The following is a 15,708-nucleotide window of genomic DNA, read 5'->3' as shown; positions in this document are numbered from 1 at the left end:
ATTCAAGAATAATAAGAGTATTGAACTTCTCTTTTTAATATCTTACTGATAGAAAACAAAAACACAGTTGGAAAGTGAAGTCCAATTGGTCAAGGGTTATAGGCTCCGGATTGCTGAAGATGAAGTTTCATTGACAGATAGAACTCCAGCAAGCTGAGGGAAATGGCCTTGTAGTGCTCGATAGTGATGGCAGCCCTAGAGCCAGTCCATCGCTTGGGAGTCATGGATTCTCAGGATTCTCAGCCTCTGTCTCCCCTGATTTCACTGTCTTTCTTCCTTATCCATCCTGTACCCCTTTTCTGGTATCAGTAGTCTTGGTCCTCATGGAGGTGTTCACTGATGTTATAAGGGCTTCTGTTACCCTTGAGCAAGGGATAATTTTTGTTTGAATAGGGGATTCACGTCCCGAAAAGGAGAGTGGGTTTCCTGGTATCATATAAGGTACCTTCTAGAGGCTGGAGAAGACCAGCCCTATGAACAGGACACTAAGAAAGGGGAAAATGGCGAGAGTTTCCAACAAAAATGCCTTCCCCTCACTCATTTTTGCCTTCTCTAACTTTACTGTGGACTATTTATTGCTTAACAATTTGGTCAATTTCTTCTCTAGATCATACCTTTAATTAAGAGAACATCATTATAAACTATAATCTGCTTTCTCTTCTGAATTACTTAGCCCCCTCTGAAATTTCTGCTTTTAATAAAGGTTCAGGTGGCATTACTAGGTGGTACAAATGAAAAAAAGGTGGCTTTGGGTCTCTGTCTGCAGATTCTAGTTTGTATTGCACATACCAGTGATGTCAAGAGGGGCCACAGAGGGCTTTTAACCTACCTGCTCTTTTCCACCAATCCACCCCAAAGTCACCAAACAAACAAGTCTGGGAAAAACTGTGCTTGCTATGCAAACATAGTTTACAGATAGATCCCAACCAGAATGCCACCCTGAAGGGCCTCCTATATAGAAATTCAGAGATTGCCACTGGCTCAATAACTTGCCCAGGTCACACAGTTAATGAGGAACAAAGCTGAGACCCCATCCAAGCCTGCTGAATTCAAGGCTACAGACACACTTTTTCCACTACAAGCCCAGCCTCTTCAGCTCTAACACTGACCATATCCTTTCTGGTGAAAGTGAACAACTCACCTTTAAAAACGTTTATTTCTTCAAGTTTTGTTTTGTTTAAAGTCGGGGCAAATTGTAAATTAACAGCAATCTCTTCCCACTGAGGCACTGGAATAAGTGAACATTCTTGTCACACACTGTAACGCTGCTACAGGCCCCTGGTGTCCACACTTCACCACGTGAAGGGATCAGAGCAATTTGGGGCAGAGAGGAAGAGCACATCTGGCTTGCCAAATGCATCTGACACGCGTTTTAAAGAAATCAGTAGCTCTGATGAGGCACATTTGCGAAAAGGAATCATTGAATTTTACACATTTTTTCCCTGAAGCAAAGGAAATGGTTTCCATGTTGACTTGGAGCGAGGCACACAGGAAATGATTTCATTTCTAAAGCATGACTGAAGCCCCAATTTCATTGTCCTTATTTCCTTCACGTCAGTTCACACCTTTCTAAACATTCAGACTGCTTGTCAGTTTCCTTTTGCCTCAGACAATCAGTGGCTGCACTGTGACTGTGTTTTAGTGAAAGTAGGGGGAGGAAGGGAATGGAATACTGGTTTCTGTTCTTTGTTTTTCTCTTGGTGTGCTATGATCCTGGCTGAGTTATTTTGGGGGCTGGGCTTTTAGATAACGTCAGTGCAGGCGAGGTCACCTTTTGCCTAGACATTTGAGTTTTGCTTGCAAACGTCAAGTACACATCCCAAGTGCCTTTGCCTGACGTTTTCATGCTGTGCTCTAAAGTCCAGGGACAGGTTTCCTTCTACCTCAAGGAATACTATTGCAGATGTCTCCTTTCCAAAGGTGCAGGTGAAAACCCAGGTCAGTTTCCGGTCACCTTCCTGGTGTCCCTCCCTGGCATGCAAAGTCAGATTATTATTCTGATTTGTCTTCTGCGTCTCTGGTCAGGTCAGGCTAATAGTCCAATGGGTTGAAAGTAGCATCAGTGGCTCTGTGACTTTGAAAGCCAGAGTCAACAAACTCTTGGGGAAAGTGGTTCTAAGGTCCTATTGCTCTATTCTGAGGGAATAGAGGAAGGGACGCAGTATCCTCTACCCCTGTGGCTCTCAATCAGCAATGATTTTGCCGCCCAGGAGGCATTTGGCAATATCTGGAGACATTTTCTTTTTATTGTCACGACCTGAGAAGAGGAGGCGTTACTGGAATCTAGCGGATAGATGCTAGTGATGCTGTTAAACATCCTGCAATGCACAAGACACCCCTACAACCAACGATGATCATGATCAACAACAGTGCTCCAAATATCAGTAGTGCTACCCAATTGAGAAACCCTACTTTATGGGTTTTGATAAAGCCACCATTAAGTCGGGAAAACAATAATAATGAACATTTAATTGAGCTCATACTTTGTTCTAGGCTCTGTTTTAGGGGTTTTACATGTGTTAACTCATGTAATACTCATGACAACTCCATGAAATAGATTATATTTTTATCCAATTTTCAAAGTGCAGAAACAGAGAAATTAAGTAACTTGCCCAAGGCCATACAGCTAGTAGGTGAAGGAGCTGGGAACTCACTCACGCAGACTCCAGAGTCTGTGCTCGCAAACAGTACACTGTTCCCAGGTGGGTTAGGTAGTGGTTGTAAGTCGTATGCTAGGGCTGGACCATATCCATATAAATTCTGTTTGAAATGGTGCCTATACTTTAGCATAACTTCAAGGGGCATGATATTTCTATTAATACCTCCCTGAAATGTGAGATTGGAGACCAGGATGTCTTGCCCTTAACCCACATGAAAGCCCCACTTTTTAAAAGAAGTCAACAAATTATTTTTTTCTCTTTATTTTGAGAATGAATATCTATAAAAATGTACTACTAGGGCTGTTATCAAGCAAGACTGAATTAACTTTTACTGTTTCTGATGCACTTCATTTGTCACTTCCCCACCTGGGCAGTACCACCTCTTCCCCATTTACCTTACCAGGTACAAGATGCCCTCCCCCTCCCCTCCCCTGCTCACAGAAAAGAATTGGAAACATATGCACTGAGGAATAAATGATGGAAAACAACCAAAAGTGTGATCCCCTTGCAGGAGAACTTGTATTTCAGCAAAAAGCAAAACATAGCTAAAGGAATGATAGCCTAAGTGGTGGACATATCAATGGTTAAGGGAGAGGATTTAGAAGCTCAATCTAGCCTCTTTTTGACATGTCTGTACAAGGCTAGTCTTATACATACAGTGATGCAAATGGACAATATAGGCATGATGGCAACAGTGGCCAAGAAAAGTTAATAAATACATAAAGCTAGACCATTCCCCTTTGAGGAACAATGGAGTACGAAGTAACTAAAACCGTCTTCCCCTTACCTTTCTTTCATTCTGCCCTCTCAAATTATTCACTCAGAACACATCTGACACATTTGAGGCATAGAGATGTCACAAGCACCAATACTATCTTCACAAATTATGTAATACTTTGCCTGCAAGCTGACAGTAAATTAATACCATAAAGTGAATTAGCAGATTATGCCTCTGTGGACAATTATGCTTTCAATTTATTGGTCTGTTTTCTGAATGCAGTTAATTCTCAACTATCAACATATCTAAATATGCCTGTTGAATCCTGTCAGAGTGAAAAATTGTGTTCATGTCCAGATCGTGGGAAGAAATGGTCTCATTGTCATTTGTGCTAGTACCACTATATCAAGGATATTGTGGTCAATTCTGGGGCCCACATTTTAGGAGGGACTTTGAAAAATTAAAAAAAATACATATCTGGGAGATGGTGACCAGAAGGGGAAGGGGATGACTGGAATTCACGTCATACAAGTAACAAGTGAAGCCCGTTAAAATATTTAGCTTATATAAGAGACAATTAAAAGGTGACACGGTGGTGATAGTCTTCATGCTGTACATCATGTGGAAGAGAGAGCGTAGTTATTCAGTATCACTTCAGAGGGCAGAATTAGGACCAGCGGGTGGAACTACAATTTTAACATTCATTCGTTCCACAGATCCGTAGTGAGAGTTCCCTGCATGCCAGGCATTATGCTCGACAGTGGAATACAGAGACAAAAAAAGACGTAATCCTTACTCTGAAGAAGCTCAGAGTCCACTGGGGGTGACCATTACAAGGCAGTAAAATCAGTACTACATGCAGTGGAGAAATGGAAGCCGAGAGATTGCCCAATTCAAGCAAAAGGCAGAAGGAGGACTGGAGGGGAGAGAGGCTCTCATGAGAGATGTCAGCCCAACAAAAAGAACTTTCTATCAACTTGAACTGTCCCACCATGGAGTAAGCTACTTCCTGAGCCTCTTGTGAGCTAGGGAGTGCCTGACCGCTAGAGGCATCTGAGCAGAGAAGCCATTGCAACACTGGGGGAAAGGCTGAACCAGATGGTTTTTAAGGTCCCTTCTGTCCCTAAAAGTCTGTTACTCTACTGACTCCAACTGGATGTTCTATTGACCAAGTGAATATTCTAATTTAACTCTGAGGGAAGCAGAAAATTTCATTCACCAGGTCTTCCCAGTAGCGGTGTTCTGGCTAATGAGGATTTTAATGTATGAACCTCAACTAAACCACAAAACATAAATTTAAAAGGAAATTTGCTAGATAGCTAGTGGGAAGCAGCCGCATAGCACAGGGAGATCAGCTCGGTGCTTTGTGGCCACCTAGAGGCGTGGGATAGGGAGGGTGGGAGGGAGAGAGACGCAAGAGGGAGGGGTTATGGGGATATATGTATACATATAGCTGATTCACTTTGTTATACAGCAGAAACTAACACACCATTGTAAAGCAATTACACTCCTATAAAGATGTTAAAAAAAAGGAAATTTGCCATTCTACCCATTTTTCCTCCACCAACAAAAATTTTTAAATCCAAATCACATGATAATGATTTTCGCTGACGGCAGACCATGCACATTCACCAGGAATGTGTCTGAAGATCCAGATACGTGAATAATACTTGCACATATAATTTCCTTTATAAAATGAAGTAATGTTCCTGTAAATATGAGACTGAAGTAATTTATAGTGCTATTAAATTCTGCCACTAAAACAAATTACGCTTTCTGTACTATAAATGTATGTATTGTTTTTCAGCACTTCCTGTGTGTCAGGCACTGTTCTAAGTGAGATGCTTGTGTTAACTCATGTAATTTCTCTCAATAAACCTTTGAAGTGGACACTTTTAAAAAAAATCATCCCATTTTATGGATGAGGAAATTGAGACACATAGGGGCCAGATCATTTATACACTAGGCAAATGGGATTATAACACAAGCAGTGTGACTCCATACTCTCAACTACTGCACCATACAGTTACCTTGTACTGACCTGGGTCTACAGAGGAACACTTTTATGCACAGTGACAAGGAGCAACAAATACCATTGCAAAGAAAGCCAAGGGCTGAGTGGTGGGCTGAGCGCCCTCACTAGTCACTTGCTTCCACACACCAGCCTCACAGAGCCCAAGATTCAAATTCTCACCTCAACAAAAAAGCAAACTTCTCCATATCATTGACCTTCATGGTCTATCACAGATCGTCAGAACAGTGACTGTAGAATCCGTGAATGCTAGTGTGCTACTTTAGCTACCGTTTGGGGTTAATCTGTTCCTCCCCCATTCGTGTATTTCTCTTTCTGGATTTCATTTGCTAATTATCTAGCAGTTCTAAGAGAATTTCTTATGGCCTCTCTACATAACCATTGTCTACTCCTTCTTAGGTACAAAATGGTGCTCTGTGGGATGAAATAAATGAATCGTGGTGGGTTAGAGAAAAATGAATTTGCTGTTACACATCCTGCCCATAAATTTTAAAATTTCTTCCAGATGATTGAGCTAAGATCCAATACCTTTTATTGCCTTCAATATTTCAACCAAAATAAGACAGACTGCAAAAAAAACCAAAATGCTAGCGATATTTTTTTCTCAATGTTATACTGTCACTTAAACACTAGTTAGGAAGGTAAACATTTCAGCTTAATTTTTCTCACTGATGAGCCATTTCTTTTTCCCCTTTCTAACGTCCCTCAGAAATCAGTCATCAACCAGGACCCAATCATTTCTGCCACTAACTAACTTTTCATTTACTGCATTCATTAATATCTGTTGCATGTACACCACACACATTTAAAGTACCCACTTCAAGTACTGCCATTTTTTCTCCTAGAAATGCATCATTACCTAAAGGAATAAACCTTTTAACCTGTATCAGCAATCAAAGAGCTCAAGTAAATGATGAAGTAAATGAGTCCAAACTATACTACACTCAGATCAAATTTCACGGACCCCTTTGCCCTTGCCTTATAAATTTACCTTTGGAAGCAATGGCCTATTTGCAAATTGTGTAAGAGACAAATTGTTCTAACTCCCTCTCCCTTTCACTTAGATTTGATTGGGCCAAGACGAAGAACACAAAATGCCTCTTTGTAAGTGAACAAAGGTACACACCCACCACAGTGTTGTCTATAATAGCAAAAACTTGGAACTGGCCTAAGAGTCCTTCAGTAGGGGATTGGGTAAATAAGGTATGATATATTCGTAGATTAAAATGCTATGCAGCCATTACAAAGGAGAAAAAGTATAAAGAGATGCAAGGGAATGATAAAGACCAAATTCAGTATAGCGATTACTTTTGGCCCAGAGGAGGGGTATGCAATTAGGGAGGATACATAGGCACACTTCAACTAACTTCATAATATTTTATTTCTTAAGTTTCGTGGCAGGTACACAGGTGTTCTTAACATAATTTTTTGTATCTTTCTGTGCATCGGAATTATTTACTGCTTTGAAAAATTCTTTGAGCAATTGTCTAGGAAATTCCTACTGAAATGAAATAAAGTCATTGGGAATATTTCATTATGATGCTTAGAAATTGTTTCATGTGTCAGATGAGGATAACGTGATGTGAAATGAGCATAAATTTCAATGGATGAGATTTCATTTCAATCTTATTAGGAGGAAAGTTATTAGGGTGGACATCAAAGGCAGGCTAAGTGGCAAAAAACCAAACAAACCACGGATTATAAAACATATATCCTGAGTGGTTTAGCTGAGAAAGATCCAATGATCTTTTTTTTAATTAACTTTTATTGGAATATAGTTGATTTACAATGTTGTTAGTTTCAGGTGTACAGCAAAATGATTCAATCATACATATAATTGTAAAGCAATTATATTCCAATAAAGATGTTAAAAAAATTATACATATACATACATACATTTTTTTTAAGATTCTTTTCCCATATAGGCCATTACAGAGTATTGAGTAGAGTTCCCTGTGCTATACAGCAGGTTCTTATTAGCTATCTATTTTATATAGAGTAGTGTGTATATGTCAATCCCAATCTCCCAATTTATCCTTCCCCCCCCTTTCCCTGTTGGTAACCATAAGTTTGTTTTCTAATGAACCTATTTACAAAAAAGAAAGATCCAATGATCTTTAGAGTAACTTCAGCTCTAGAATTCTACAGTGCTATAAAATTAGTGCTGGTAGCCATTTTCACCAACCTTCTGATATCTTTGACCAAGAATCTTGTTGTCACCCTGATCAGGCCTAAGGTCAGTTATTAAATATATCTTGAGTACCTACCATACATCAGGCATTATGCTGGATTCCAAGAGGGCTACCAAAATGAATCAGGCATGGACTTGTCCTCAAAATCACCCAGAAACATGGAGAAGACAGACCCACAGCCAACTCACCTTAATGCAATTTAGTAAAAGCTCTATAGCAAACGTACGAACAAAGTACTTTGGGAGACTAGCTGAGGAAGCACTTCTGTGGGGACTGAGGTGAGTCAAGAAAGATTTCACAGAAGACATGATATTCACTCTGGATCTTGTAGGGTGAATAGGGATAATTCAGGCAGAAGCAAAAGCGTAACCAGAGGTAGAAGATATGCAAATGTGTGGCGTATTTCAGTGAACAGTGAGTAGTCCATTGTGACTGGCTCCTAGGAGAGTAGTCAAGATCATAAAGACTCTTGAGTATCATACGTAAGAGTTTGGATTTTGGCCTGTAGCTATTAGGGAACTATCGGAGAATTTTAAAGAATGAAGTAACCTGATGAGATTTACATTTGAAAGGAACACTGGAGGATAAATTGAAGAGAGAGGTGAGGCTGGGAGACCAGTTAGGAGGCAATGCAGTCTAGACCAAAAACAGGAGAGCCTGCCCCAGGACAACGGTAATGAGAATGAAAAGAAGACAAAAGGACAGACCCTGCAGGCATTTCTATGTTAGAATAAACATGGCATAATGAGAGGCTGAAGAAAGAATAAAAACCAAACTTTCTAGCTTGGATGTTAGGTAGTTTGCTGATGAATTTAGAAGGAGAACCAGGCTGTACAAGGAAGACAGTAAGTTTGGTTTGGAAATGTTTAATCTGAAAGTATCTCTAGGTCCATCAGGTGAAGATGTCCATCAGCAAGGCTTGTTTGCTGTCTCCCCAAACCATATCCTGAATCCAACCTCTTCCCTCTACCTCCATTGCTCCCAGCCTAGTCCAAGTCACAACCATCTCTTCCCTGGATCATTAGGATAGCCTCCTAACCAATCTCCTCGCTTCCACTCTGGCCCACCTCATAGTCTAGTCTCCATACAGCAGCTAGAGTAATGCTTTAAATTTTTAAATCTGATCTTCTCACACTCCTCAAGTCCTCCAATGGTTTCCCATCACATGTAAAACAAATCCAAACTTTTTACCATGACCTACAGGGCCCTACAAGATCTGACCTCTGATTATTCTTCTCAGCTCTTTGCCTACCTTTCTCCCTTTTGTTCATTCGGCTTCAGCCATATTGGCTTTTCTTCCTGTTCTTTATGCGAATCAAGCATATTTCAACTCAGTGAATAATTTCAGTGACTCATTGAGGATCTGACTGCCATAAACACAATGCTTAATTTCCATGGTGATAGTTCTGGGAGTGCAAATAATTCTGGAATTATTTGAGCAGGTCCAAGCAAGCCTCAAGAAAGACACAATGCAGCTGGCCAAAGTCCAGAGAAGAGAAGCTAAATAAACAATCCAAAAAGCTGAGGTAGAGGCCAGAAAACGCCATAAAAGGATGCTTGAAAACATGGCATGTGTTTATAGTTTCTACCAGGCTATCTCACTTCTGGTCAAAGATTCTTTTTAATTTTTCTCTAGGGTTTTCATTCCTAAGGATCTAGCTCCCAACTCGATTGTAAGTCATGGGGTCACTGAGACCATGCTTCCTTTATATTATCCAAAATGCCTAACATAGACCTGTAAGTATTTAGTACATGTTCTAAGGACCACCTGAATTGAATTGAAATTTAATGGAATTAAATTCAAAAATCTAAGGATGAGGGAAACTTGGCATGGTACAAAAAACTAACAGTTTGGAGGGTTTGACCTCAATCTGAATTGAGGGAAGGACTCACATATTCTTCACACACCCCAGCAGAGTGGTTTGTATGTAGCAGGTGCTCAATAAGTATTTGTTGAAAGGATGGATGAAAGACTAAATATGTTAATGAAAGCTCAAGCAGTAGTGATAGAAAATAATGCTCCAATGACGGGAAGCAGTTTTTTTCATTCTGTCCTTGTCGTATAACAGGGATGCCATGCTTATTTCTAGACACTCCAGTTTAAGAGAGACACTGCTAGCTAGAACCCCATGGGAGAAAGACCCATGGGGTTCTATGAGGCTTCCGGGAATAGTATTAGACATCAGTGGAGTTTAACCTGATGAAGAGATGAAGAGGGGACATAACAACAACCTTGCAATATCTGAAGGACCACCGTGTAGAAGAAGGAACAGAATTACTTTGCATAGCTCTAGTGGATAGTAGTAAAGGGTAGGAGTCATAGAGAAACAAATTTCAGGTCAGAATAAGGAAGTACTTTCTTAGAATATTTAATGCCCCATACTGGAGTAGGCTAACTAAAATGGTTGTATACTCCCTTCCAATAGCCGTTTTTTGGTTTTTTTTTTTTCTTTTTCAGGCAGTAAAGGGTAATCACATAGCAGGATAGTGTAGGAGTGATTTCTGAATTGAGAGAAAGATTGAACTAAGAAAGTGTTTTTCAAAGTGTTGAAACCCATTATTGGAGCCATAAAATCAATGTAGTGGGTCCTGACTGGCATTTTTCTAAGTGAATTCAAATAGAATAGAAGATATCAGAGAGCATCACACACAGCAAAGGTGACTGTGGTTCAAATAGAATAGAAGATATCAGAGAGCATCACACACAGCAAAGATGACTGTGGTTTTGAGAAACCTATTTTGGAACCATGCTTACATACGTATGAATGTACTTACTGGGTTGCAGTGTAACGTGCTTTTCTTACTGTGGGTGGCAATCAAAACTATTTGAAAACCACTGCACTGAGGCCTCTTCCAGTTTTAATATCTGGTAGCTCTAAGAATTCTCATCTCTGTTGCAGAGATCCAAGATTGCTGTCTATGAGAAAATGTGGTCTTACATGAAATCAGCAGAGCCATCTGTGTTTACCAAAACAACAGCAGACGGAGTGGCCCGAGTGCGGAAGTCCAAGGGAAAGTTCGCCTTCCTGCTGGAGTCAACCATGAATGAGTACATTGAGCAGAGAAAACCGTGTGATACGATGAAAGTTGGTGGAAATCTGGATTCCAAAGGCTATGGTGTGGCAACCCCTAAAGGCTCAGCATTAAGGTGGGTGGAATAATATAACAATATCCGTGTTGTTATAGTATTCCACCTACCCTGATGCATTTTGTTGTCATTTTCTTTCTTGTGGATTTTGAGGTAACTTTTAAAAGTTTAAAATCTACAATATTCCATGGAGTTAAATAAGACGGTAAATTATGGTCTCATCTATTTAATGCATCCATTTTTTTTTAATGTTCTCTCTCTGTGTTGTCCTCTCTGACTGTTTGTTGCTGTTTAATTTTACAGTTCAACGGCTTTTTCAATTTAAATGGTAAAAGCCAAGTTATGGTACCATATGTGACGAATGTTAATTGCATGGATGTGGTGTTCTTGTTACTTTCTTTATCAAAGACAATCTCCCCATCCCGCACACTTCAGTTTTGAGCAAATGTTATCCTCCATGCCACCTTCCAATATTTAACCCTGTATTTGCTGTACAGACATTTTTATAGCTCCACGTTCTGTGAAATTTAGCCAATTTGTCCTCTTGTGCTCCTTTTTATACGTTAACGATTTCCTAAGCATTTGTGCATTTTCTTACAAGTTATGTTTTATCGTTTCAAGAAATGCTGTTAACCTGGCAGTATTAAAACTGAATGAGCAAGGCCTCTTGGACAAATTGAAAAACAAATGGTGGTACGACAAAGGAGAGTGCGGCAGCGGGGGCGGTGACTCCAAGGTCAGCCTCAATGTCACCACAACCGGGTACCCTTAGTGACGAGTAATCGGCAAGACTGTTATCTTATTATTGAGGAGAGAGCACAAGACTCACACATGAAGTGGAATGACCAGGTTATTCCCTTGCCTGGCAGCTTTGGGACCTAGAAAGGCTCCAGGGCACCGCCCGCAGCTTTGATCTAACTTGGGTCCCTTCTTAAACTCCCAGACAGAGGCTTCCCATCCACACCCCTTCCCTCCCCTCACACACCAGACCGCTTGCCTTATGAAGGCCGTGGTGTAGGTTTCAACGCCCTAGGCTTTCAAGAGCCCGAGGCTTTCCTTAAGACTGTCCCCACCTGCCTCGGATGAGTGGTGTGAGAAATCAAATCCATCTACTGAAAAGTCAGGTTACAGCCTTTTTTCCCCTAAGGCATGACGGTATGATGGTTGCTTACAGTGGCTGGCTGGCTTCTTCCATCATGTGTATGAGTGATGAGACGTTGCTCTCTATATGTGATGGCCTATTTAAGCTGGCCCCACTCAACTTGAAAGCCAAAGAACAAGCTCAGTTTCAAGTTAAATGGGGTCTTTCTTCAATAAGTCACCACATATATAGACTTTACAAAGATATTTTGTATATTTAAACAAGCGCGTCACCTAACTGATACTCTATGTGTGTGCATCCCTGATGTGGCTTCTCCTTAGCTGTGTTCTTAGTTCAGGTAGGTGTAATGGTTATCCAGGCTACCGTTGTGAGAAAAAACCATCTTACTTGGCATTCCTTCGGCTCCTTAATGCTATTCGGGGCTAGAAAGAATGAATAGCCTTCAACCAAGCAACAAGAAATAGGGGCGAGCTCAGAAGCCACAACACCAAATGATGGAAAGACACGTTGGGTAAGTACAGGAGAGGACCTGAAAACAGAATCCTCCACGGCCCAAAGGGCATGAGAATTATATTGAAGCATGTACGATCGGCTCTTGTACGACCAAGATACCATGGGCGTCTTAAGGTGAAGAATAGTGTTTCCCAATCAGAGACGAAGACAGGCAAGCCGAAACTTTTCTCCTTCAGAGACAATGGTTACACCTCTGCTCCTCTCTTTCTCTCTCCACTCCTCAGGACCCTGACGGAAAAGTTAGTTTGCCAGTCTGCAGTATAATATGGGTTTGGAAACACAGAGCACTTTCCAAGAACTAAATTTAAAAATGACTTTCTTCAGGACATAATCTTACCAAGCATTGGCAAGGTCTTTTATTGTAAAACCTTGATTAACCAGAGCTCACCTAACCAGTACCCCAACTAACTGAATTGCCCCCCCCCCTCAGTACTCCACATTGATGAGGAAGCAGCAGTAGTACCAGAAAAGAAGACTGCAAGGAATTGATTTTTTTTTCAATCACTTGCCAAGAGATGACCCATGGTTGGGTCACACTCAGCTCTGTCTCCTCTATCTTCTCTCCATCTGGATTGACCCTCAAACATTAGAGGCCGCTTGCCTGAGGCAAGAAAGTGGATACAAGCATTTTGAGAAAACAAAAAGTGTGATTAGCTAAGAATGAGACAAAATGAGTATTCTTATTGAAAATTCCATCCATCCCTTATGGATTCCAATTAATCAAGGTTTTACCATGTGTCAAAAAGCAGTAACTTCCTCTCCCACCAGTGTGAACTGATGCCATTCACGTGGCTCATTTGAGTTTTGTAGTGGCTCACCTGATGCCTAGAGTATTTAGAACCTTCTTCCTGGTCTTTTTTCTCATATTATTATCAGGCCACGGAGAACCTAATTATATCATTCAAGTGAGTTGCAGAGTGAAAAATTGAGCTGGATTGGATACGTGGCTGTCACGAATTCATCATTCATACCCAGCACGGTTAAAAAGGAGCCATGGACTGTATCAAGATGACTCTAAAACATCCACAGGATGCCAACTGCCCCGAAGTTCTCAAATAGCCAGATGTTTGATGTTACATAAACAAAAAAACCTGCACACATCTGGCTGAATTTTTACTTTTCACCCAGATATTTCCTCAGCTAATACTGCTGCAAAATTATCAAGTAACTTTGTTGCCAGCCCCATGATTTCCAGATTATCTGATTTTTGATATGCAAATAGAAAAATATTTCAGTAGATCCTAGATATTTCCAACTTCTCTGACCATAGTGCTACTTGCCAGGCATCTTTCAAATCACTTTTTTTTGGTCATTCCTCCAGACAACCTTTGGAAATAAGTCGACCCCTTTCTCAACTATGGATAATAGTATGATCAGTGTTGCCTATCCAACAATTGCTTATTCTGTTTCTGGATTACCAAGGAGCTTGCCTTTATCTCCTTCCTTCTTGCTACCTGCAGTTTTCTGAGAGTGAGCAAGAGAAGGGGCAAGAGATGAACTTGAATCTGTTCCCACTATTTAGTGGTGATGCCAAAAACAAATCAATGGAGAAGAAGGTAGAAAAGGCAGTGGAACCTCATTACTTTGGAGCCCTCTAATTTATAATTTGAGATAAACTGGACAGGGACCAGTCTACAGTCTAAGAGAGGTTGAGAGGTTTGTTAAGCAAATGAAGAGTTTAGACTAGACTGCCAGTTGAATTTTTCCTTAAGAGAACAAACCTTTTTCAAATGTCGGAAGCATTGTTTTAGATATAATCATATTCATTACAAATTTATCTGCTAAAGCAGTTCTCACGAGGACCTCCACTAAGGCAATGTTTTAGAGTGAGTTTGAATTACAAAACAGACTTCAAGCAATGAAACTGTCATTCTTCGAACCTATTTTGTAATTCAGCACTTTCTTCTTCAGATAATCCTTCACCTCTGTTAGTCCAAATCAGTGAGTCTTAACTGTATTAGTAAAATGGCTTGAGAATTACATTTCTTTATTGTATTCCATCCCCAGTTAACATGACAATTGACAAACAGATCATCATTTCATAGAGAAAGTGAGACCCAGAGATGGTGGTGACTTTGAGAAGGTCACACAGCTAATGCTGTCACAAATCTCTGCTGACTTTCAGGGCCACCTCTGGTGATAATATTGTAGACAGCAATTTATCACATCTACCCATCCAATGAGCAATGTGAATCTGATTGCATGTGATATATTTCCATAAAAATCAGGTTTATTCTCAACTACCTTGGTTACAAGGCAAATAGCATATTTAAGCCATTCCAGCCCTCAGTACTGATGACTAAAAATGACAATAATCACAAAGCCTGACATTTATGAGTGCTTTTACTTTTTCAAAAACGCTTCTACACCTATTATCTCTGAGACCAGGAGACAGAGAAAAGCATGTATTACTTATCTCGCTCTCCCCCCCATCTCTCTCTCCCCCCTCCCTCTCTCTCTCCCCCTCTCCCCCTCCCCCCTCTCTCTTTCTCCCCTGCAACCTTTAAATAATGATAAACGGGCAATTATGTTAAATTGTTGACTTTTCCCCCCTGACATGAGACATTACACATTCTAAGCCTTTTCACAAAATGTTACTATTCTATGGAAGAAACAAGCAATGATCAGGCTGTTTTAAATGTGCACTCGCTTAAGCTAATGAAATAGAGTTTTTTTATTTTTCTGATACAATGAATAAAGACAAGGTCAGTCACCAGGGTAGCCCCTGCGCCAGCCCTACAGGTTAGAACTAAAATACTGCTTGGTTTTACCAGTTTCCTAAACCTGGGCTAATTGGGCCTAAACAAATCAGACTTGATCCTTCCATGATGGACTATAAATGCACAGGCAAGGATCAGGGAAATTAGAGCTGTGGTTTGGGAATTTTTAACCTGCAAACCACCCTTTTGTGTTAGTGCTTTATTACACTGTGTGTGCAAATGCCGTAATTAAGAGCCAATAAAGAGCGATAAGCCCCAATCACCAGGGGTTTGTGACACAGCCAGTGAAAGTCTGTCGCTGTAAATCACAGCAGAATGGAGATTCAGCTGCTGAATTACCACATCAGCCTCCCTCCCCAGCTGCTTGTCCCCTCAAACTTTCAAATTCTTCTGATCCCCCCACCCACCCTGCTTCATTCCCTTAATCTTGGGTAAAGGGCACCAGCTTAGCTTCCCCATGTAACCTTACCTTACCTGAAGGGGGCTGGTCACTGAAACAATCTATTTGTGATGGGTGATAAGGCATTATAAACTCTACCCCACCTCACCCTAGAATTGTCCTGGTTCTAGTTCTATCCAGGGATTTAAATCGACTTCCAGTGTGCATATTTTCCACGCTGAAGATCAGCACACTTTGCGTGCTTTGGGGGACACTGGAACAGAATGTTTAAAGGAGACCATTC

General features: G+C 40.7%; 1 protein-coding gene across 8 annotated transcripts in view; it reads left to right on the top strand.

Annotated features, from left to right (window-relative positions):
* GRIA3 (glutamate ionotropic receptor AMPA type subunit 3) overlaps window positions 1-15,708 on the top strand; it is a 293,982-nt gene that overhangs the window by 257,881 nt on the left and 20,393 nt on the right. For 6 of the 8 annotated variants that reach the window (XM_060293089.1, XM_060293090.1, XM_060293091.1 and 3 more), the window contains one exon: window positions 10,503-10,750. In XM_060293089.1, the coding sequence (XP_060149072.1) occupies window positions 10,503-10,750 (248 nt within the window). Of the gene's footprint in view, window positions 1-10,502; window positions 10,751-11,311; window positions 11,427-15,708 lie in introns of all 8 variants that reach the window. The other 2 variants (XR_009560811.1, XM_060293087.1) reach the window with 1 other exon arrangement.

Source organism: Globicephala melas, chromosome X, assembly GCF_963455315.2.
Source record: "Globicephala melas chromosome X, mGloMel1.2, whole genome shotgun sequence".
In the NCBI taxonomy this organism is placed as follows: Eukaryota; Metazoa; Chordata; class Mammalia; order Artiodactyla; family Delphinidae; genus Globicephala; species Globicephala melas.
This window is presented reverse-complemented; position numbering and strand designations above follow the sequence as displayed.